Here is a 21844-nt window from a genome sequence, read left to right as displayed (position 1 = left end):
AGGTTAGTCAGTAATTATTTAAACAGGTTTTTTTTCCATTCAGTATTTGTATTATATGCTAAAAACAAATATGCATTTTCTCTGGTCCTTGATGTCAAATTTTATGCACACGTAAAGTTCCTGAAACCCTAAGCTTATAAATTTGGAGTTTATAGTTCATTTAGTAGTTATGTGCCAGAGAATCAATTCTTTCAGTTTGGTGCATGTAACACAAGAATGAAATTGGGGAGGGTAAAAGGGAATGAGGAGCTTTTATTTTTCTGGTACCTCTTATATGCTATGAAACTTAGTTTGGTATACAATTAAGCGCCCTAATAAAATGAGCTCTTTTTTATGTGCATATAAGAGGACATATGTGGCATAGATTTTTAGTACTTTTATTCAGCACCTTTCCTTTATGTGATCAGGAACTTATTTTTAACTCTGAAAAACATAAGCTATGGTCTGCTTAAGTAGCCTACGATACTACTTTTTAGAAAAATTGCTAAAATAAAACTAAGTAGTTAACTATATGTGGATCTCGTACTTGCAGTTCTCCAAATTGGGGTTAATGGGAGCGCTTCCTAAATTAACTTAAAGAAGTTCACAGAAGAAAAGTACCTTTCTCATTTATGCCTCTCTTAAAGGAGAAGTATGTATGTATGTGGGCAACAGTTTCTAGTGGAAAGAGAAATTGGTCAAGCTGATTTTTAGCTGATTTTCCACTTACACATTTTCCACTTTTTTCCACCTTACCACCTTTGGTTGAAGAAAGCTCCTTGACCTTCCAGAGCTAGTTTTGGAAGTGTGGTGGCCATGAAAATCTTTTCCTTCTGCGAGCTTCTTAATGTTAACTTATCTTTGGATTCAAGCAATTTGCTGAAAATATGAGAAATCCCCAAATTATAATTTCTAAATTGTATTGTAGTTTTTAATTTTTTCTATGCTTCAGATACATGAGTTCAGTGTGAAATGCTCAATAATGAACACTTTGAATTTCTTAAGTTGTACTCAATGAAGAATAATAAGTATATAGTGTGTTTGGAGTTTTGTGAGTTAGTTTTATACTAATGACAGCTTTCTCTTCATCAACTCTTAATGTTTCTGGAGAAAACTTACCGGTACTCCCTAATATTGTATTTGTTAAAAAATACATTTATTTCACAGTCTTATAGGGAATTCCAGGCAATTCAAGAAGCTGTCAATATAGTTGTCAAAATATTGCAGAAACCAGAATTCTTTGGCTATTCGCAGCCCACCCCACTCTGTATTTTTGTTGCTCACATTCATAATAATCGAACAACAGGATTTTTAACTAATATTTTCATTTTTAATTTTTTACTAGACTCAAGCACAGTCTTATCAAATGTAATGAATACAATTTTGATCATATTGATTTCTATAAAGAAACCGTTAATATGCTATCTTTTATTGCATGCCATTAGTTGTATTCATATTTATTTGTAAGAATTATGAATTACTTCACTCCAGAGGCTCTAAGCAGCATACAAAATAATACATTTGTTGTCTCAGGTAAAAATGAACTAGTGAGATCTTGTACTGAACATATAATCTAGGAGCTGTAGGATTTCTTTATAATGTTAATATTGAAGGCCCATTGTCCAAATTTATTTTTGATTATGTAAGGTTAGAATTGTATAATTTAAGAATTTGGAGCAATGTTCTTAACTGTACAGCAAAAATAATCTTTTTTCATTTATAAATGCCTTAGGTGGTGCATAGCTTGCATAATGTTAGGTATGAATCAATTTTTCTTTAACTGTGTTGTTGTTGCAGGAACTTGCTTGCATTAATACACCGAATGATAGAATTTGTGGTACGTGAAGGACCCATGTTTGAAGCCATGATCATGAATAGAGAAATCAATAATCCAATGTTCAGGTATTTAATGTTTTCATTAGTTCTGTTTGGTATTATATATTATATAATTGTTGAATTGAATTTGTTATGCAGAAAACTTTTGTTTTGATTTTGAAACTGCAGTACTTTTTGCCTTACTTTGTTTGTAGTTATTTATTTTGATTCTACTCTGCTTTTTGTTTAGATTTTTATTTGAGAATCAGACTCCAGCTCATGTGTACTACAGATGGAAGCTTTATTCAATTCTACAGGTAGGAAATGTTTTTACAACTATTTTAGTATTATTATGTTAACTTTGCTAGCTGGACCACTGGGGGCTTCAAAAGAAGAGAGGGATCTTACAAAATCGGAAATACTTTTTTGCAGGTCCAGCACTTGTTTTACCTTATTTTAAATTTTTGTTCTTATTTGTTAGGGTGATGCTCCAACCAAATGGAGGACTGAAGACTTTCGCATGTTTAAAAATGGTTCCTTTTGGAGGCCACCCCCTTTAAATCCATATCTCCATGGAATGTCTGAAGAACAGGAACCTGAAGCATTTGTGGAGGAGCCAAGCAAGAAGGGTGCACTTAAGGAAGAGTAAGCATCTTTAAAGAGCCTAATGTACCCAGTTTTTCTCTAGACTAAAACAGACCATCTACAGTATTCCCCCATATTTAGTAATACCTAATATTCAAATTCAGTTGTAAGACGATCCAATTTTATGTTTTCTTTTTGGAACAGCATTTCATAATCTATTAACTTTTTTTTATCCCTTGCTGACTAAAGATGAAAAAATATGTTCTTAGTTTCAGTAAAATTAATCTAATACCAGATTGTTTTTAGTTATTTTGATTCTGAAACAATATACACAACTCGTTTATAAATATAAAGGAAACCATGTTGCTAAGTGTTCTAAAAATTTGAAACTGAAATTTTAGACAGAGGGACAAATTAGAGGAAATCCTGCGTGGGTTAACACCGCGTAAGAATGATATTGGAGATGCAATGGTTTTCTGTCTTAATAATGCTGAGGCTGCTGAAGAAATAGTGGACTGTATTGCAGAGTCATTGTCCATCTTGAAAACGCCACTCCCTAAAAAGGTATGTTCGATCTCTACGTGATTTTGATTCTGACTGACATTGAATTGGTATTTATTTATAACCATGAAAGGACAATTAACATGTTTTACTAAATATTTACTTGATCAAAGTTAAAATCTGTTAATGGCCATAACCATATTATCCTAATAAAAATTTTAGCCTGTTTCCTTTTCAGGAAAAAATTACTAATCATTTTAAAGTTTTAACATTTTTCCAATGTAGAAAAAAATATGATAGTTTGATATATTTGAATAGCACTTGGTACTGTATTACATTTTTTTAGAAAAAGATTTTTTCTAAGATATCTATTGTATTGTTTTATATTCCTGTTAATGGGGTAAAATATTTCTCTTAATACAAATAAAATTAGCAGTAGCTAACTTAATTCTGTATTTTTATAGATTGCAAGATTATATTTGGTTTCTGATGTGTTGTACAACTCTTCTGCAAAAGTTGCCAATGCTTCGTATTACAGAAAATTGTAAGTATGAAGTTTTAAACTCTTTTGAAAAAAAAAATACTGCTTGTGATCTATAAAATTTGCATATACTATCTGCTTGCTCTATATTGACACTTAACATAATCTGCAGGAATCACCACATTTTCAAAAAAAGTGTGCATTGCATTTTGACCAAAGCAGCATTTGTGTCCTTTTCTCCTCTGGTCAGTTTAAATTTTCTGCTGTAACTTGCAGTTAGAGATAGCTAAAGAGTATTATTTTACTATTGTATTTTCTACATGTATATGTGCATGTACAATATATTTTTAATGGTGGATTGAAATATAACTATAAAACAACTATATTCTAGAATTAACTTGACACCATTTTCCAACTAGGTGTTCAGAGTTTCTTTGCGTGGAAACTTGGGGAAATATTTATATAATTCTTCATTAAGTTGGCTGACTTTCACAGTGCAATTCTTTATACTGTATATGTCTAACGTATGAAAACTGTCTTTTCAGTTTTGAGACAAAACTATGTCAGATATTTTCTGATCTGAATGCTACCTACCGAACAATACAAGGCCATTTACAGTCTGAAAACTTTAAGGTATGTGCATGGTTATTGTTGACGTGACATGAGCAGAATACCTCAGAATTTACATAGTTAACAAATTTTCAAGGAGGACATAAAATATATTGGCCTACTCATACAATAAAATAACAAATACATAATATAAATGGCAAAATAAACATAGGCATTTGTGTATCATCATTTAAAATATTAAGGGAAAATTATCTTTCCCAGGAACCAAAACATTAATATTGTAGATACCACGGCAAACTCTCTTGGGAGAGAAATTTGTAAGGAAGCTGCCACAAATGTGAATCCTCATTAGAGAATTAGATTATAACCTGCTAAAGAAATAATTATAAGGTTAGGTAAAGAATCAGATTTTTAATAGGTTTCAAAAGGCAGTGGCTTTCTCCAGAAAAATGGCTATTCAGCAAGAATTCTACTTAGCTCTAATTCTGAGGATCTATTTTATACCAAGTATTGGTAGCTGTGATGGCAAAGTTAGAATGTAGTATTGCAGACTAACTCTGCCCACTGAAGAAGTTTGGTCTTGACCAGCAGGGTTTGATTCAGCTTTCCATCCTTACAAGGTCGGTAAAATAAGGATCCAGATTAGGGGCAATATGCTGAATTTGTAAATCACAAAGCAAACTACAAAGCAAAACATTATGAAGCGATATGTAAATCTAAATGCTATTGCTAAATTAGCTTTGCTTTGACCTCAAACTGATTATTAAATAAACAATTTATAAACACAAAATTACCGTACTTTAGTGGTCTGAATTGATGCTTTCATATTAGGTTAGAGGAAAGATGTCAGGTATTCTCTAGACCAAGCTGTATTTAACCATCTTATTTTTTTAAAAAATGTTCTCTGTTGAAAAAGACATTAAAAGTACAAATAGTACAATCAGCATCCCATGGTTTATCATTGTTTCCCAGTCAAAATTAGCAAATCCATCAAAGCAGGAGTGACTATGCTGTAAAGGCACATGCTAAATAGATGTATAGCCTTGTATATATTGTTAAAGTACTTCTCAATACAAATGACTAGCATTGTTTACTACTTTTAGCAACGGGTAATGACATGCTTCAGAGCATGGGAAGACTGGGCGATTTATCCAGAACCATTTTTGATCAAACTACAGAATATTTTCTTGGGGCTTGTAAATATTATTGAAGAAAAAGAAACAGAGGTAAGTATGAGATAAGATCCTTATTGATACTATTGATCTGGAAGCAAACGAGAACCTTAAAGGTAAAGGTAAGGAAGAGGTTTTGGCAGAGGTTTGTACTAGGACTCTAGAATATGAAGGCTTCTATCGGTTCCCAGTTGAAACTCCCCGTTGATTTGAGGTTGCATAAACACATATTTTTCTGTTTATGAATGTTAACATTGTCCATACCTTTGCCTTTGAACTAGCTCATTTACCTGTTACGTATTGGAAATTGCTTGGAACCTGAAGCACGTGCATTGCCTCTTTATCAGTTTTCAGGTGTGTGTTTGGATGTGAGAGGGAGAGAGAATTCTAAAATATCTGAATGTTTGAAATCAGCCTCTCACCTCTTCCATATTATGGGTGCAGTTGGAACAATAGGATCTTTAAGAGACAGCGTTATGTAGGCATTTATGTTAGCATTGTCCTAAATATATAGAACTTGCTTCAAGAGTTGTTAGAGCCGAGGTTTTTTTGTCTTCTAGTCCTGCTGTAAAGTTTCTTATGGGTACAAAGAGGAACAGTTTGAAAATTGAATTAAAAGTTGTTTCATTTTGTAATTAAAGTGGAAGATACAAAATACCATGTTACGCTTAAAATGATTGTATTACTTTTACCATGAATATATTAGTTGCTGTTTATATTGTTGTAAATTCATGTGTAAAATGTGAAATATAGGAGATGGTCTAATATGTTTTTCTGATATAAATAGATACTTAAAGTATCTGCTATTTAAACGTGTGTCTTTAAGAAAAATTGTAATCAGAGAATAATTTATGGGAATTTAAAACTGCTTGAATATGAACTAGCTTTGCACAGTGGTGATTAGATTATTCTGTATTGGGTTGTACTCACTTGCCACTGCACGCATAGCATCACTGTAATGCATATATTCATGTGTATCTATTTCTAAGATTCACTTATTTCTTTCTTGAGCTTGAAAGGTTATGTGATTTGGGGTATATAGAGCAGACATTTTGAAGGGTAGGCACAGAAATTTGTTTTTTCTTCTGTTTGGTGTGTGAGAAATTGTTTTACATATGAACTGGCCCAAATTAACAGACCTATGTAAGGCATTTGAATTGAAGTCACAAGCTGAAAAATTCTATGTGATGAAATGAAGAAGTAAGGACTTGAGAAAATACTAGGATTATATTTATCTCAGTGTTTGTTTTATTCTCAGGAAGTACCTGATGATCTTGATGGAGCTCCCATTGAAGAAGAACTTGATGGTGCTCCACTAGAAGATGTGGATGGAATTCCTATTGATGTCGCTCCAATCGATGATCTTGATGGAATCCCTATTAAATCAATTGATGATGATCTTGATGGAGTACCTCGTAAGCAATGTTTTAATTTAGCATGTAGTTAGAAGCATACATCTTATTATAAAATTATGTTATATGCAAATGAAAAAGATAATATTTTTAATTACAATATTTATTTGATTCAATTTTAATGCAGATAATTGTGGGCTATATTTTAAGGAATAGCAAATCAATATAGTAAATAATCTAGTAGTTACTCTGAAGAAAGATATTTCATGCAGAATTAATTTGAAAGCATATGAAAACCTATCTGCTCTAAAATTATATATATATATATAAAATCTGCCTAGATTTATTTCAATTCTTGCAAATACCTGGATTTAAATCCAGGGTGGGTTTGGACGTTAAAATTGGATACACAGGCCTTTCTAGGTATTATAATATTTATTTGCGCAAAGAGAGCTAATGGACTTTTTAGCTGACATATTTTTTATATGAAGTTACTTTTGTGAATTCTACCAGAATTTTCAGAATTTTGAATATACATGGTGAGATGAAGTTTATTCGGGCAGAAAATGGCATTCTTATATTACATCAGGGTTCCCAACCCCCCAGGCTACAGCTCAGTTCCAGGCTCTCGCCCGTTCAGAACAGGGCTGCAGAAACAGTGGGCAAGTCCGTGCATGCAGCTTCACATACAAGTCAGGGCAAGCGCACATGGCGAAGCTCCATTTGTGTGAGCTGTGGTGCCTATGCCCGCCACTTGTGCAAATGGAGGTGCATGCATACACATGCACACCTCTGCTCATGCTGAACCATTCCCTTACCCCCCCCCCCAGCAGTCCACAAAGCCAAAAAGGTTTGAGACCGTTCTATTAGATTACTTCACCTGTCTGAATTCCTTTCTTTTTTCCTCTGGATGATTGAGAGTTCCTCTAGAACTGTTTTTGGCAGCGTTCTAAATTACAGGGAGAAGGCAAACTAAGAGAGTTTCTTTTGAGGGAGTGGAAGTCTGCTTGTAGAGCATTTAGTGCAACTTATCAGGGGGTCAATTCTGTTGAAAATATTGGGGCATACTTTTCACTATGCATAAGATTTCTTCTGCCTTTCAGGGTAATCTGGGGAACATTAAACTTTTTTAAAGTTGGATTTTCTTATTGAAGTGTTCTAAAATAGAGCATATTTAGGGTTGTATTACATCATGTTTTGCATAATACTTATATTCAATAGTGGATGCATCTGAAGAATCTAAAAAGAATGAGCCAATATTTAAAGTTGCTCCTTCAAAATGGGAAGCAGTTGATGAGTCTGCCCTTGAAGCTCAAGGTTAGTTCCTATTTAAGCCCTGTTGGTTTTTTTTTTGTTTGCTGGCATTATTAAATATTTTCATGCTTAATATTAATAAAATAGTACACAAATACCACTCATACTCTGAGTAGTGCCATTAAACGTTTAGGAAGTTACAAGAATTTAGAATATCTACAAATTTCTCTTATATATATTGACATTTTTATACAATAATTAATTGTCATCCTAGCGGTAACAACATCTAAATGGGAGCTGTTTGACCAGCATGAGGAATCAGAGGAAGAAGAAAATCAGAAGTAAGACCATTTTTTCCCTAGTTACTCTATCTTAAGCATACTAAATGGAATAAAAATGTTTTGTGATTTTCATAAAACAATAGAGTTTCTTGGTTACCTCTGGAGTCTGTATAGGGGATAGTAGAATCCACATATTTCTTTCAATATAAAAATATTCAGGGAGGAAGGAGGAAACAAAGAATAACTTATGCAATATCTATTGCAACTTTCACATCTCCAAATTGAAGCAAAATTAATAAAACTTTCAATTCAGATACACTTCAAAGAATTCATGCAAACAAATACATTTTCCCCCAAAAGAAATTCTGATTGCATTAATTAAGTATTGGTTTGAATGAATTGTGTGCCAAAATGGCCATTCTGAAAGGGCAATAATAGAGTACGGTAATAAATATAAGTAGTGCATGCATCCTGTTGTCCTTGAAGCAGGTTTCATCTTCTAAGATGAAGTGATCTTTTCACTGTGCATTTGGGTAGAATGTGTCTGGAAAAAGTAGAAGCATTGGCTCTGTAGAGTATGCATTCTGGATATATTTCATTGCCTGGCTTATTCGCAATTGTGTTAGGTTTTGGCATTATGCATGTATTTTCATTCACCAAGCTCATGACATGCCTCTCTGAGCTGGCCTGGAATATGAAAAGTCAATAAGAATAAGTTTTTAACGTCTTTCATTATCAGAAGTATAGTGAATACTCTCGGATTTTTGGAAATATAGACAGGACTTCATATCACTACAGTCCACTATGTCAAAGTTCACAAATAGCTCCTAAAACGTTGCCTAATAGGGTGATAAATTGACAACACATTCAGGTTAAAGTTAAAATAGAGCCTTGAATTATTAAAAATGTCACACATGTATAACAGTAACTTTAGAATATGATGCTTTTTATTAAATTGCGCTTATTATAATACAAATCTTTGATAGAAGAGGGACTCCATTTCTAAGAAACAAAGTCAGATCTAAACATGCCTTATCTTTTTCATTATCTTTAATATCCCTCTTTTTGTATATGGCATGAATTATACATATGGAATTATTTTGAAGTCTACAACCCAGAATCCCTTCTCAATTATCTGAATAATTTTAGGCTGTATAAAATGCTTCTCGCGATGCATTGCCTCTAGTCTCTGCTTCTCAAATTTTCCAACCCCCCCCCCCAAGTGACTGTATGTGGTGTGTGTATTTCTATCCATTCCCACCACTATCACATCACTCTAGTGAGATTAGGCTAAGAGATATTAGAGATACTCAAGTCGGGATTTCAATCTTTAGTTCCCCAATCTTAGTCCAGGTTTCTGCCACTGTACAACATTTTCAGTTCATCTCTTGTATTTTATATAGCTGACATCAATATGTTCTGATTGAATTATTCTAGGTGTCCTGGGCAGAACTTTGATAGTATGCCATTACATTGTATTGCATTTAAAATGTTTGGACTTACAGTCTTAACAGATTTTATATCTAATAAGCTTTACCTTATATGTTGTCTTTAGGTATGAAGAAGAAACATAAAAATACATTGTTTTCCTTGCCCTTTCCTTCCTCTTAACTATATTTTTTTAGTTTTTAAAATTGCATATAGATTGTATAATGAGTCCCATCAATGTGCTCTTATTTTATGATAAATACTTTCTTGGGAAGTGCTGCCTGTTATAATTTATAATTCTTTCTATTGTACTTAAATTAAGAGAATCATTGTGTTATTTCTGTTATTTTAAGCCAAGAAGAAGAAAGTGAAGATGAGGAGGATACTCAAAGTTCTAAATCTGAGGAGCACCACCTTTATTCCAATCCGATTAGAGAAGAAATACCTGATTCAAAGTCATCAAGCAAATTCTCAGAAATGAGTGAAGAAAAGCGTGCCAAACTCAGAGAGATAGAGGTATGTTTGTCAAAACAGTGATACAAACATAATTTATGTAAATAGTGGTAAATAAAATCAAGTGAGCAGCAAAATGGTTTAACAATGAAAATAGTACCAGCTTCCTCTCTTTCTAACAGTCGATTTTAAGTCTTTAGTCCTAGAAAGCTCATTTATAGATACGTACATTTAAAATTTTTGAAAACTTTTATAATTAAACTTTAAAAGACCCAATAGATATTATTCACTTATTTGGATATTATCCCCTTAAAGCTAAAACATGTTCAATATATTTTATGGAGTTAATATTTAAAAGTTTTAATCTCCATGTGCACCCACCCAAATCTGAAGGGACTTTGATAGCAAATAGGGAAAATAATTGAATAAAGAAATGCTTTAATCATAATCACTAAAGTATTATAGGTTAATTAAAGTACCTTCTCAGATTATTTTTAATATTCCTTTCAAATATATACTTAAATATCCTTTCTAAGTAAAAATACCCATTGAATAGTATAATTCTATTGTGTAGTGTATAATATAATTTTGACCCTTATATTGTTATGGGTCTTTATCAAACTTTTAAAAGTGCATCCAAAACTAGTTGAGAATTGGGTGGTTATAAATGATTATTTTCTTCTCTTTAAAACACTGTAGATATATTTAGGTATAATTCTAATCCTAACTTTATATAAATGAGTCTTAGGTGGTGTACATTGTTCTCCTTATCTGATATGAACCCAGGGGGAGCAAAGAAGTACATTGAAGAACACTGATATACAGTTCAATGTTGTACCTGGTCTCCAAACTGTAGTTACTGAAGCAGGGTAACTTCAAAATACATGAAGTTGGCTTGTTTCATTTTTGTCTCTAATTAGGTGTTATTCTAAATTATGTTGAGTTTAGATAAATGAGCTTCTGATCTCATAATGATGGAAGAAGGAAAAAGAAAGAAAGAAAGTCTGTAATGTAACAAAGTAATACTCTTTTACATAGTTTTAGAGTTAAATCCATAGATTTACCAGGATTGTTCAAAACTTGAATCTTGTTATGGGTATTTGTAATTGCAGAGTTGCTTAGAAGATGTTTCAGCCATCTATGTCACAGTTAAAACTAAATTAAAACAGTATTTTGCTTTTCTGCCTTTTACAAACTTGCAGATAAATGTTTTTTCTTTTGTGTTTTTTTTTAAAAATTTGGTCTCAGTTGAAAGTAATGAAGTTTCAAGATGAATTGGAATCTGGAAAAAGACCGAAGAAGCAAGGCCAGAGTCTTCAGGAACAAGTTGAACACTACCGGGACAAATTGCTCCAGAGGGTAAGTAGTGTTTACAATTTAGAATTTTACATTAGTTTTCAGTGGCTTGGATAAAGTATTTTAATAATAATTCTGCCACCACTACCTTTTAGTTATGATATATTGTGGCTTGTATGAGTAATGAACTCAAGTGAATAGTTTCTTCTGCACTCCCCACTCTGACTTCAGAAAAGGACACCAAAATGCAAAGTAAGGAACTTTGGTTGCTTGACATATAGCGTATGTCCAATTTGTAGTAGTTATACTAAAAAAATGGCACAGCATACATTTTTTATTACTTATTTGAAGAAACTATAGATCAAATGAATGGGATGGAATAACATTCTAAGGCCCCCAAGAATCACCTGATGGTGAGATGAGTGGCAAACAAATTTAACAAACAAATAAATGTTCCACTAAACCAGGAGTCAGCAACCTGAAACAGTGAAAGAGCCACTCGGAACCAGTTCCCTCACAAAAGAAAAAACTGGGAGCCGCAAAAAATGTGTTCACATGCGCGTACATGCGCGCATGCGCAGAACAGGGTTTGACTGAAGAGTGGAGCCAAGGTGAGATATGCACCTACCCTGCATATTTGAATTGATTGGTTGAACTTTTTTAGTCCCACTTTTTTGTTTTGTTTTGGACTGCACATGGCAGAGGACTGGGAGCCGCAGGAGACGGCTGAAAGAGCCGCCTGCGGCTCCGGAGCCGTGGGTTGCAGACCTGTGCACTAAACAGTATGAAATATCTTATGGTTTCCTTGCAACCATGCCAGAATAAGAGTCAAAATCTATAGTTATGCTTTTTTTTCATTGATACATGGTTACAGAAAAAACTCTGTTTCATATAATGACCGTCTGTAGGTCAATGCACTTCAGTAATACTCCTCTCAGATCATAGGTCAATACAGCTTAATGTTGTACACAGATTTTGTAATAGCTGTTTAGGATTTCAGAAAGTTACATCTTCCTGTGAAGACATACTGAATCTTTAAACAGTTGTATATCAATATATCTTCTTCTATGTGCAAAGCTGTGTCCTGTGATGTATGCTTAAAGCTGTCTTTCGTACTGAGCTATGTTTATGTTAATTTAGAGTATGGCATAAAGCAGACATGTCAAACTCACGATGTCATGTGATGTTGCGTGATGTATCGGAGCTTTTTCCCCGTTGCCGGCAATGGGGTGGGCATGGTTCCCTGGTGATGTGTCCAGCCCGCGGGCCGGCAGTTTGACACCCCTGGCATAAAGACTCTTGTTTGCAGTTAATAAACAATGTGAATTCAGATAAAGATTTATTTCCACATAATACTTTTACTAAATTTCTTTACTAATATGTAATTGGGCTCATGTAAAGATACTTAGCTCAGTCTCTCCTAGCACATAAATTGACAGTTTTGTACCGGTGCGTTAAAGATGTTTGAAAACATGATTGTTTTACTTAATTTTAATAAATTATTTATAATTTATAAACCATTTATACTAATAAATCATACACAGAAACAGCTAGTGTTGGGCAAATAATTCTCTATTCAGTCAGGCAACATGTACTGAAAACACTGGAGATAGAACATCATAGGCAGAGGGGGCGGGGCCAGCGCCGTGGCGGGACAACATCCTTTGGAAGCTCCCGAAGGATTGTCGCTTTTCAGCTGTTTGGGGGTTCTGTCTGAGTTTCAGACAGATGAGAGCTGTCCTGTAGGGACGGTGAAGAAGGGAGGCACAGTTTTGGCACCACAGGAGAGATCGCAACCTGCTGGAGAGCTGACGGAAGCTTCCTGGACCAGCAGCTGTCAGACGGCCATTGCGAGCCGTCACAAGCCAGGGCGGTCACTTGGGAGATCTTGAAAGTAAGTTTTGGAGGATTGCCTGGTTGAGAAGATGAGAATCCTTAAATGCTGGAAACTGTTGGAGGGGGGAATAAGAAGAATTTGAAGCCGTGGAGAAGTGGGGGAGGGGAGCAGATTTTTAAACTGCTCCTCTCCTGGAACTGCAGTGGCGGATAACAATGGAAGGCAAAAGAAGGTAATGAATCAAGTATCTCGGCTGAGAATACCCTTGAAGCTTAAGAAAAAAAAGGAGAGTAAGTTACCTTGAATGACAGCTGCTGGACTGACTGATAAGAAGTTTACAGAGTTGCTTTTTTTTTAGTTTGCGGAATGGTGGATTGTTTTTTACTTTGATTTTTTTTCTTTTGGACTAAGGCACAGAGACTGAAACGAACAAAGAGCGTAACCTGTATGGATTAATTTCTTTTTTTTAAAGATATAAGGATATTTGGCTTTTTCCTTCTCTTTTTCTTTCCTTTTCCCTTTTTACTCACCCTTACTTGTCGCTGAAATTTTTTGTACTCTTTTTTTTTTTGAGTACATTTGGATTATAATACCCCATCGACATTTGGATTACAAACTACCGGAGAAAATGAAGAAGACCACAACACACCCAGCAACTGCTGCCCTAATATCACAGAGTCCGGTGGCACAGAAATCACTGGAAAACACAACGCAGCAAGATAGATCCAACATGGAATTGAAGAATATGATACTGGCTCTACACAAAGACTTCAAAGAAGGGATTGGCAAACTAGAAGAGGACCTAAAAGAGGTCAAAGAACTGATGGAGAAAAATGAACAAAGATTGCAACAAGCGGAAGAAAGAATTGAATTAACAGATAAGAGACTAGAGGAGATTGATAATCGACTTACATTAACAGACAGGAACCAGGAGAAAATGATCATTGCTTTAGAGATGGATAGAGCTGATTATTATTTAAGATTCCAAAATGTTGAAGAAAATGGAGAGAACCTAGCAGATGTAATGGCGGGAATATTAGCAGAAGCATTGGAGGAAAGCAAGGAAAAGATAATTAATGATATAGATGAGATATTTAGAATATACACTAGATATGCAACGAGAAATACTCTCCCCAGAGAGGTTCATATAATATTTACTAAAAAAGCATTAAGGGTAGATATACTACAGAAGATGAGAAATGTTAAAATAAAATATAAAGGAAGAGAGATAGTGATGTTAAAACAGATCCCAAGAAGAGTGAGAGACCTGAGAAAGGAGTATCAATTTCTGACAAAATGCTTAATTAAAAAGGGATAAATTTTAGATGGTTAATACCAGAAGGAGTAATGATAAATTGGCAAAAACAGAGACATAGACTGGACACAATAGAGATAGCAGAACTTTTCTATGATCAATACTTTGGGCAGCAAGAAGAAAGGCTGAGAGGGGAAAGAGTAATCAGACAGCAAGGAGACGAGACAAGAGAAGCAACGCAGTAAGTATAGCATAGAACAGGACGAAAGGGTGTTGAGAGAAGGGACAAGAGCAAAAGAGGCAAAAGAACAAAGAGAGTTGAGAATAACGAGAGCAACTAAAACTTCAAATAAATAATCATGAAAGAAGAAATAAAAGCAATTTTGATAATGAATTCGGCTATAAAAAGAAAAAGAACACTAAATAAATTGGGGAAATTAAAAATGGATATAATTTGTTTACAAGAAATTCATATTAAGAAACAACATAAAAATCTACTAGAATATCCAAAATTGGGAGAATTATATACCTCACTTGCAGATCAGAGTAAAAGAGGTGTATTATATATTCAAAAAGCAATACAAACTACATTGTTATATTCAGATGAAGAAGGGCGAATTTTAATGGTGGAAGTAATTATAAATTGTAAAAAAACTTTATTGGTAGTGATTTACGCCCCAAATGAAAACCAAGAAAATTTCTATTCAAAATTACATCAGAAAATAATAGAATTGGAATTTGAAAGCATATGTATGATTGGAGATTTCAATACTATTGTAAAGGCCAGGCTGGATTATAATACGACAAAAAAAAAAGACCCTAAGGAGAACACTTTCAAAATCTTTTCATAATATGGTGGATGAATTAAATATACTAGATGTTTGGAGAGAAAAAATATCCAGAAAAGAAGCAATATACATTCTATTCTAACAGACATCTGTCCTGGTCGAGAATAGATATGATATGGACATCAATAGACTTATTTACAAGTACACAAAATATAAACATAGCAACAAGCACGTGGGTGGACCACAACCCAGTCACAATTACATGGAAAGGACAAAAAAAAAGAACAAGATGGACATTAAATCAAACTGTATTGAATGAAAAAGACTTCCAGCAATATATGGAAAAAGAAATGACTTTCTTCTTTAAGGAAAACAAAACAGAAGAACCTCTGCAGCCGCTCGCAGTCTCCTTCAGCCGCCGATTAGCTGTTTGTGCCGGCGCGGAACCTCCGCAGCCGCTCGCAATCTCCTCCGGCCGCCGATCAGCTGTAAGTGCGGCAGCGGGTCTGGCGTTCGCCCGCCGAACAGTTGGGGGGTGTGGGCGCCAATGGGCCTTCGGTGCTGCGCGGGCATTGTTGGAAGTGCTCCCCTGGTCCCCGTAGGGCTTGACACCCCCATTTCGGCTGCTTCGCAAACTGCTTCCTCCACCCCACCCCACCCCACCTCACCCCTCCCCGCAAAAGATGCCGGGTCGACAGCGTTTTTTCTACCCGGAACAAGCAAACGCCCCAAAACTGGGGCGTTTCAAGCCATGGCTCCTCCGGCAACAGTCGCTTAAGCTGCAGTTCATCCGGTTCCCCCAGCCTTTCCAAATATTCCAGGCTGGAGCATTCACTCCCTCCGCAGTTCCTCCAGCCATTACGAGCCGTTTCTGGTTAAGTTCAAACAAATACAAGCAGATTCAAGCCGTGGCTCTTTCCGCCCTGAAAATCAGCTGATCGGGCGTTTCAAGCCGCGGCGTTTCAAAACGGCCACAAGCTCCCAGCAAGACCTCCTCTGCAGTTCCTCCAGCCATTACAAAGCAACTCTGGTCAAATTCAGGCCATTTCGGTCTAATTCAGGCAGATGCAAACAGATTCAAGCCGCGGCTCTTCCACCCGAAAATCAGCTGATCGGGCGTTTCAAGACGCGGCGTTTCAAAACGGCTACAATCTCCCGGCCAGACCTCCAGCTGCCTCACCTGACAATCGGGGAGGGGAGGGGGGGGAGGAAGAAACCAGCGCACCCTTCGCCCTTTTATTGTCGCAATCGAAGAGACAGGAGAATGCGGGGTGGGGAGGGGAGAGAGAGAGAGAGAGAGTAGAAATCCCTATTTTCGGAGCCGAGAAGAGAAGCGCGGCTACAGCAGTCGCTAGAGTTCCCCCCAAGGGGGCGGAGAAAGAAGAACTCTCGGAGCGTTTCTTTCGTAAATACGCGCGCAGGCACACACTCGCCCAGCCGCGCGCTTCGCCCAGCTTCTCGCGGGGAGTTTGCAAGCCCTTCGTTTCTCTTCAGGGCCGTCAGAAGGGCGAGCAAGTCTCTGCCCTGCCCTGCCCTGCCGTGGGGGTGGGGAGCCAAGCGCGCTTGACATTCCTGGAAACGAGAAGGGCCTGCGGAGACTGACACCAACCCGAGTGCCCAAGCGGGTCTTCTCAGCGTCAGGCAAAGTAGCTCACATGCAAAACAAGCCCGGCAGAGGAGCCGGAGCAGCTCCGCTGCTGGGGGCGTGTCTCGGCCGGGCCTTGCAGGATCTGGGCCGGGCGCCTCTGCTCGCCGCTCTGGCTCCTCTGCCGGGCTTGTTTCGCGTGCAAGCTACTTTGCCGGCCGCTGCTGAGGGAAGATCTCTGGAGAGGAGCATAAGGTGAGCTGCTGCATTTCCCAGCCTCGGCTTATACTCGAGTCACTAACTTTTCCCCATTTTTGGGGGGTAAAATTAGGGGTCTCGGCTTATATTCGAGTCGGCTTATACTCAAGTATATACGGTAATAGAAAATGAAGAGGTGGCAAGGAAAATAAAGGCAGCTAAACAAACCTTTTTTGAACATGTAAACAAACTAGGGAAATGGTTGACATATAAAATTAAAAAGGAGAAAAAGAAGAGATGGATTAAACAACTGGAAGATGCCGAGGGGACTTTACAACACCGGAATGAAGAAAAGAAAAAAATAGCTTGGGAATATTATGAGAATTTATACAAGCAACAAGTAGTTTCAGATGATAGGATAAAACAATTCTTGGAAAAAACAGAGATACCTAAGGTACCAGAGAAATTTAAAAAGCTACTAGAAGAGAAAATAACAATGATGGAATTAACAGAAGCAATTAAAAAACAAAAGAATGGCAAAACACCAGGACCAGATGGGCTACCAGTGGAACTATATATAACATTGCAGGAACTGTTAGGCAGTGTAATGCTGGAACTCTATAATGAACTCCTCTCTGAAGCTAAGATACCAGATTCGTGGTTGGAAGCACTTATTACCCTGATACCAAAGGAAGAAACGGATATACAGAAAATAAAGAACTACAGACCGATTTCCTTGCTGAATGTGGACTATAAAATATTCGCATCAATCATGGCTGAAAGGCTTAAAAAGTTCCTAAATGAATTTATACATATGGATCAAAATGGGATCCTGCCCAAAAGACAGATTAGAGACAATATGCGAATTATATTAAACACATTAAATATTATGAAACACATCCCGAAAAACAGATGGCATTGATGTTTTTGGATGTGCAGAAAGCATTTGACAATGTGAATTGGCAATTCATGATAAGACAACTACAGATTATGGATTTTGGGGAGAAATTTATAAATGTAATTAAAGCAATTTACAATAAGCAAATAGCCAAATAATGATTAATGGAGATATGACTGAAAAGATTAACATTATGAAGGGAACAAGGCAGGGATGCCCTTTATCCCCATTATTGTTTGTATTGACAGTAGACATACTAAATAGAACTATAAGATACAATAAGGATATAAAGGGTATGAAAGTTAAGAGAGAAGAATATAAGCTACAAGCTTTCGCAGATGATTTAGTATTTATCTTGGAGGAGCCACTAGAGACAGGACCTGTATTAATAGAACAAATAAAAAAATATGGTGAGGTAGCAGGTTTGAAGATTAATAAAGATAAAACAAAAATGTTAGTGAAAAATATTACTGAAAAAAAAGAATTGATGGGAAAGTTAGAGATACAGATTGTAAAGAAGGTAAAATGTCTGGGGATTCACCTGACAGCAAGATGTACAACAATTAAAGAAGATAACTATTACAAATTGAAAAGACAAATCGAAGTACATTTGGATAAATGGAAAAAGGTACAACTATCATTAATGGGCAGGATTGCAATAATAAAAATGAATATATTATCACGATTGTTTTTGTTTTCAGCAATACCAATGATTGGAAAAGAAATATTTTGAGGGGCTAAATAAAATAATTTTGAAATATAATTGGCAGGGGAAAAAGGCAAGGATTAATTAAAAAATGTTACAGGATGCAAGACTCAGCTTACCTAATTGGGAATTATATTACCAGGCTGCAGTAATTTCATGGATGAGAGAATGGATTTTACTGAGGAATACTAGATTATTGACATTAGAGGGACATGATTTACAGTTGGGATGGCTTGCGTACATATGATATGGGAAAAATAGAATACACAGCTATTTCCAGAGACATCATATCAGGAATTCTTTACTGATGGTTTGGGAGAAAATAAAGAGGAAGCATTACTTGAGGATTCCAGATTGGCTCTCAACGATGGAAGCGTTAATACACCCCAATATGTTTAACATGGGAAACATTATAAGATATAAAGACCAACTAACAGATACGGGGAAGCTGAAAACCAAACAACAATTAGAGGAACAAGGAATAAAGATGGATTGGTACATGAGAACGCAAATACAATCTAGATATGAAAAATGCTAAAATAGATGGTTTTAATTTGGGGAGAACAGTTAGATGAAGTACTTACAGGAAGTGAAGAAAAATGGATTAAAAATGTATAGCTACTTATTATATAGGGAATTAGAGGAGGAGCAAGTTAAGGAGTCAATGATAAAATGGTCAAGAAATTTTGGATATACGATTGAATTAGATAGATGGCAGCAATTACGGGAAAGAAACTATAAACTGACAATGGCGACAGCGTATAAAGAAAATATGTACAAGATGTTCTACAGATGGCATATGTCTCCAGAAAGACTAGCTAAAATGTTTAAGGACAGATCTATGAAATGTTGGAAATGCCATCAAATACCAGGCTCTTTCTATCATATATGGTGGACGTGTGCAGAAGCTAAAACCTATTGGAATATAATCAAATCATGGATAGAATAGATGATACAACAACATATAGAATTAAGACCAGAAATATTCCTGTTGGGTATTTTACCAGAGAAATATAGCAAAGAGAACACATATTTGATTATTCATATAACCACTGCAGCTAGGATTGTGTTTGCACAAAACTGGAAGGCACTGAAAGCTCCTCCAGAAGAAGAGGTGATCAGGAAAATAATGGAATGTGCGGAAATGAATAGATTAACAATGATAATTAAAGATAAGACAGAGTCAGAGTATTATGAAATTTGGGGAAAATTTTATGAATGGTTGAAAAAGAGAATATGCTTAAAAGACAGCTAACACTAATTTAGATGGAAGAAAAATGAGGAGATAAGGATACTATCATACCTAATATAGACATTGGAAATCCAAGGAGAGGAGCTGCTCAGACATCTCTGAATTGTATCGGAAGAGGAATGGGAGGGAAGAAAGGAGAGGGAAGAGGGAAGAGAGTAGAGGAGGGGGAAGGAAGTAGGAAGGTTGGAGGGAAAGAGGAGGAGAAGTGGGGAGAAACGGGAGGGGAGTGGTGAGGGAAAGAGGAGAGGAAGAAGAGGGAAGTAGGAAAGAAAGGAGAAAGGGAGAAAGAAAGTAGAGAAGAGGGAAGAGAGAGAAGGAGGGTGGATACAATGAAAGGGGAAATGGACGAGCAGCACCCAAACTTACGTGTATGTATTTATGTATGGCGATATATTTGTTGACTTGTTTGTGGAAGAAATGGGAAAATAAAATTGAATTAGTGACTTGGTTCTGTGTCCCTGTTTCACACCATTGGTTTTTTTACATCAGTTTCCATTTGGAAAACTAACTTAGCTAAAATTAAAATAGTGAATTCTTCAGAGGAAGTCTTTGAACAGAAAGTCTCGCTAATCCATCAGAAATGTTCCAACAAATTCTGTACTTAGGAGGGCTGGGAGTCAATGATCTCTAAGGTTACTTCCATGATTCTGTTATATTTTATATGTAGGAAAAAGAAAAGGAACTGGAAAGGGAAAGAGAAAGAGATAAGAAAGATAAAGAGAAATCTGATTCAAGATCCAAAGAGAAGAAGGAAAAGGAAGAATGTACACCAACAAGGAAAGAAAGGTATAATGTTTAAACAAATTAATATGCCTTATTGCAGTTACATGTAGAACTGGGCCTAAGCATTTCATAATATACACTTTTTTAAATTGCTGTCTCTATTTCTCTCTTCCTATGTTTCAAACTTTAGACAGTAATCTTTCTTTTATGTTTTACAAAAATATGTGCATTATGAAAGATGTTATTTTTCTTACTCCATTAATTTAGATTTTTTAGTTCCAGAATCCTAGCCCATTATAATTAATGTTTACAAATAGAGGTGTGAAAGTATTTAGCATTATTAAGATTTTACCTTTTTTTGCAAAGAACAGTTTGACTTTCCCAAGAACAGAAATTCACTATTTGCAATATACACAGAAATGTTATTTTTGTTTGTGCTTTGCTTTGTTGCATGGCTAGAAAAGCCCAGATATACCTGTTAACCCCATTGTAGTTTATGTGGATGATTCCAGCTTGGTAAAAAACTATTTGGGCCACTCAAAATCTTTTATGCTACAGTGTTTTTCCAGACCTGCAAGACTTTTTTTTTTGGATATTTTAATTGACAACTAAATTAAGTCCCAAACTTTTAAAATACATTTTTTCATTGACCATGCTTCAGATGTGATAATTTGCACTGTTTTTTCAAAAGGAAAAGACGACATAGCACGTCACCAAGTCCATCGCGCAGCAGTGGAAGCAGGCGAGCAAAATCCCCATCGCCAAAATCTGAACGATCTGAAAGATCTGAAAGATCTCATAAAGAAAGCTCACGTTCTAGATCTTCCCATAAAGATTCTCCCAGAGATGCCAGTAAAAAACCCAAGAGGTAAACCCTAGCTTGTTTTACAGTTTACATTGTCATTTATTTTGTTAGTGCCATTTATAATCATTTTAATTTTTATTTAATGGTAAGATTATATAATGTAATAAGAGGCAGAAGAACCAGCATATTATGATTCAGGAGAGAAGATTTAAAGAAATATTGGGATAAATTATAAAGGAATTAAAGATATGAAGATCTGGGAACTAATTGGAAGGTTAGAAGATGGAAAAAGTAAAAAGGCCCAATTAAACAATATGTAATTTATGCTGGCCTGAGTCTTGTTTTTATTTATGATGGCAGAAGTATAGAGGCAGCATAATTTAACTTCCCCTTGGAAGGTTTATTTCAACCTATTTTATGTGTGTGCTTGTTATTGGGATCCTAAAACAGTTAATTAACCCAGACAACCAGCATCTGAATGTTAAATGTAATTTAAAACTGACCCAATTTTGCCAGGGCTAAATTTAGTCTATCCAAGGGAATAATGAAATGCATTTTGGATATTTTTGTGCTAGGAAAAGTAGCAAGAAAACAAGAGTGTTTGAAAAACTCAGATTCCTTTATTGCCCA

The 21844-nt window shown here is 35.7% G+C and overlaps 1 protein-coding gene across 6 annotated transcripts in view; it reads left to right on the top strand.

The window, feature by feature from the left end:
• U2SURP (U2 snRNP associated SURP domain containing) overlaps nucleotides 1–21844 on the top strand; it is a 52679-nt gene that overhangs the window by 28696 nt on the left and 2139 nt on the right. For 5 of the 6 annotated variants that reach the window (XM_083364695.1, XM_083364692.1, XM_083364693.1 and 2 more), the window contains 14 exons: nucleotides 1777–1881; nucleotides 2045–2111; nucleotides 2276–2439; nucleotides 2781–2943; nucleotides 3345–3424; nucleotides 3907–3994; nucleotides 5035–5157; nucleotides 6362–6518; nucleotides 7677–7772; nucleotides 7984–8050; nucleotides 9772–9934; nucleotides 11120–11230; nucleotides 20354–20472; nucleotides 21101–21277. In XM_083364695.1, coding sequence (XP_083220821.1) covers nucleotides 1777–1881; nucleotides 2045–2111; nucleotides 2276–2439; nucleotides 2781–2943; nucleotides 3345–3424; nucleotides 3907–3994; nucleotides 5035–5157; nucleotides 6362–6518; nucleotides 7677–7772; nucleotides 7984–8050; nucleotides 9772–9934; nucleotides 11120–11230; nucleotides 20354–20472; nucleotides 21101–21277 — 1680 coding nt within the window. The remainder of the gene's footprint in view (nucleotides 1–1776; nucleotides 1882–2044; nucleotides 2112–2275; nucleotides 2440–2780; nucleotides 2944–3344; nucleotides 3425–3906; nucleotides 3995–5034; nucleotides 5158–6361; nucleotides 6519–7676; nucleotides 7773–7983; nucleotides 8051–9771; nucleotides 9935–11119; nucleotides 11231–20353; nucleotides 20473–21100; nucleotides 21278–21844) is intronic. The other variant, XM_083364694.1, reaches the window with a different exon arrangement.

This window comes from Vipera ursinii (genome assembly GCF_947247035.1).
Source record: "Vipera ursinii genome assembly, chromosome: 5".
In the NCBI taxonomy this organism is placed as follows: Eukaryota; Metazoa; Chordata; class Lepidosauria; order Squamata; family Viperidae; genus Vipera; species Vipera ursinii.
This window is presented reverse-complemented; position numbering and strand designations above follow the sequence as displayed.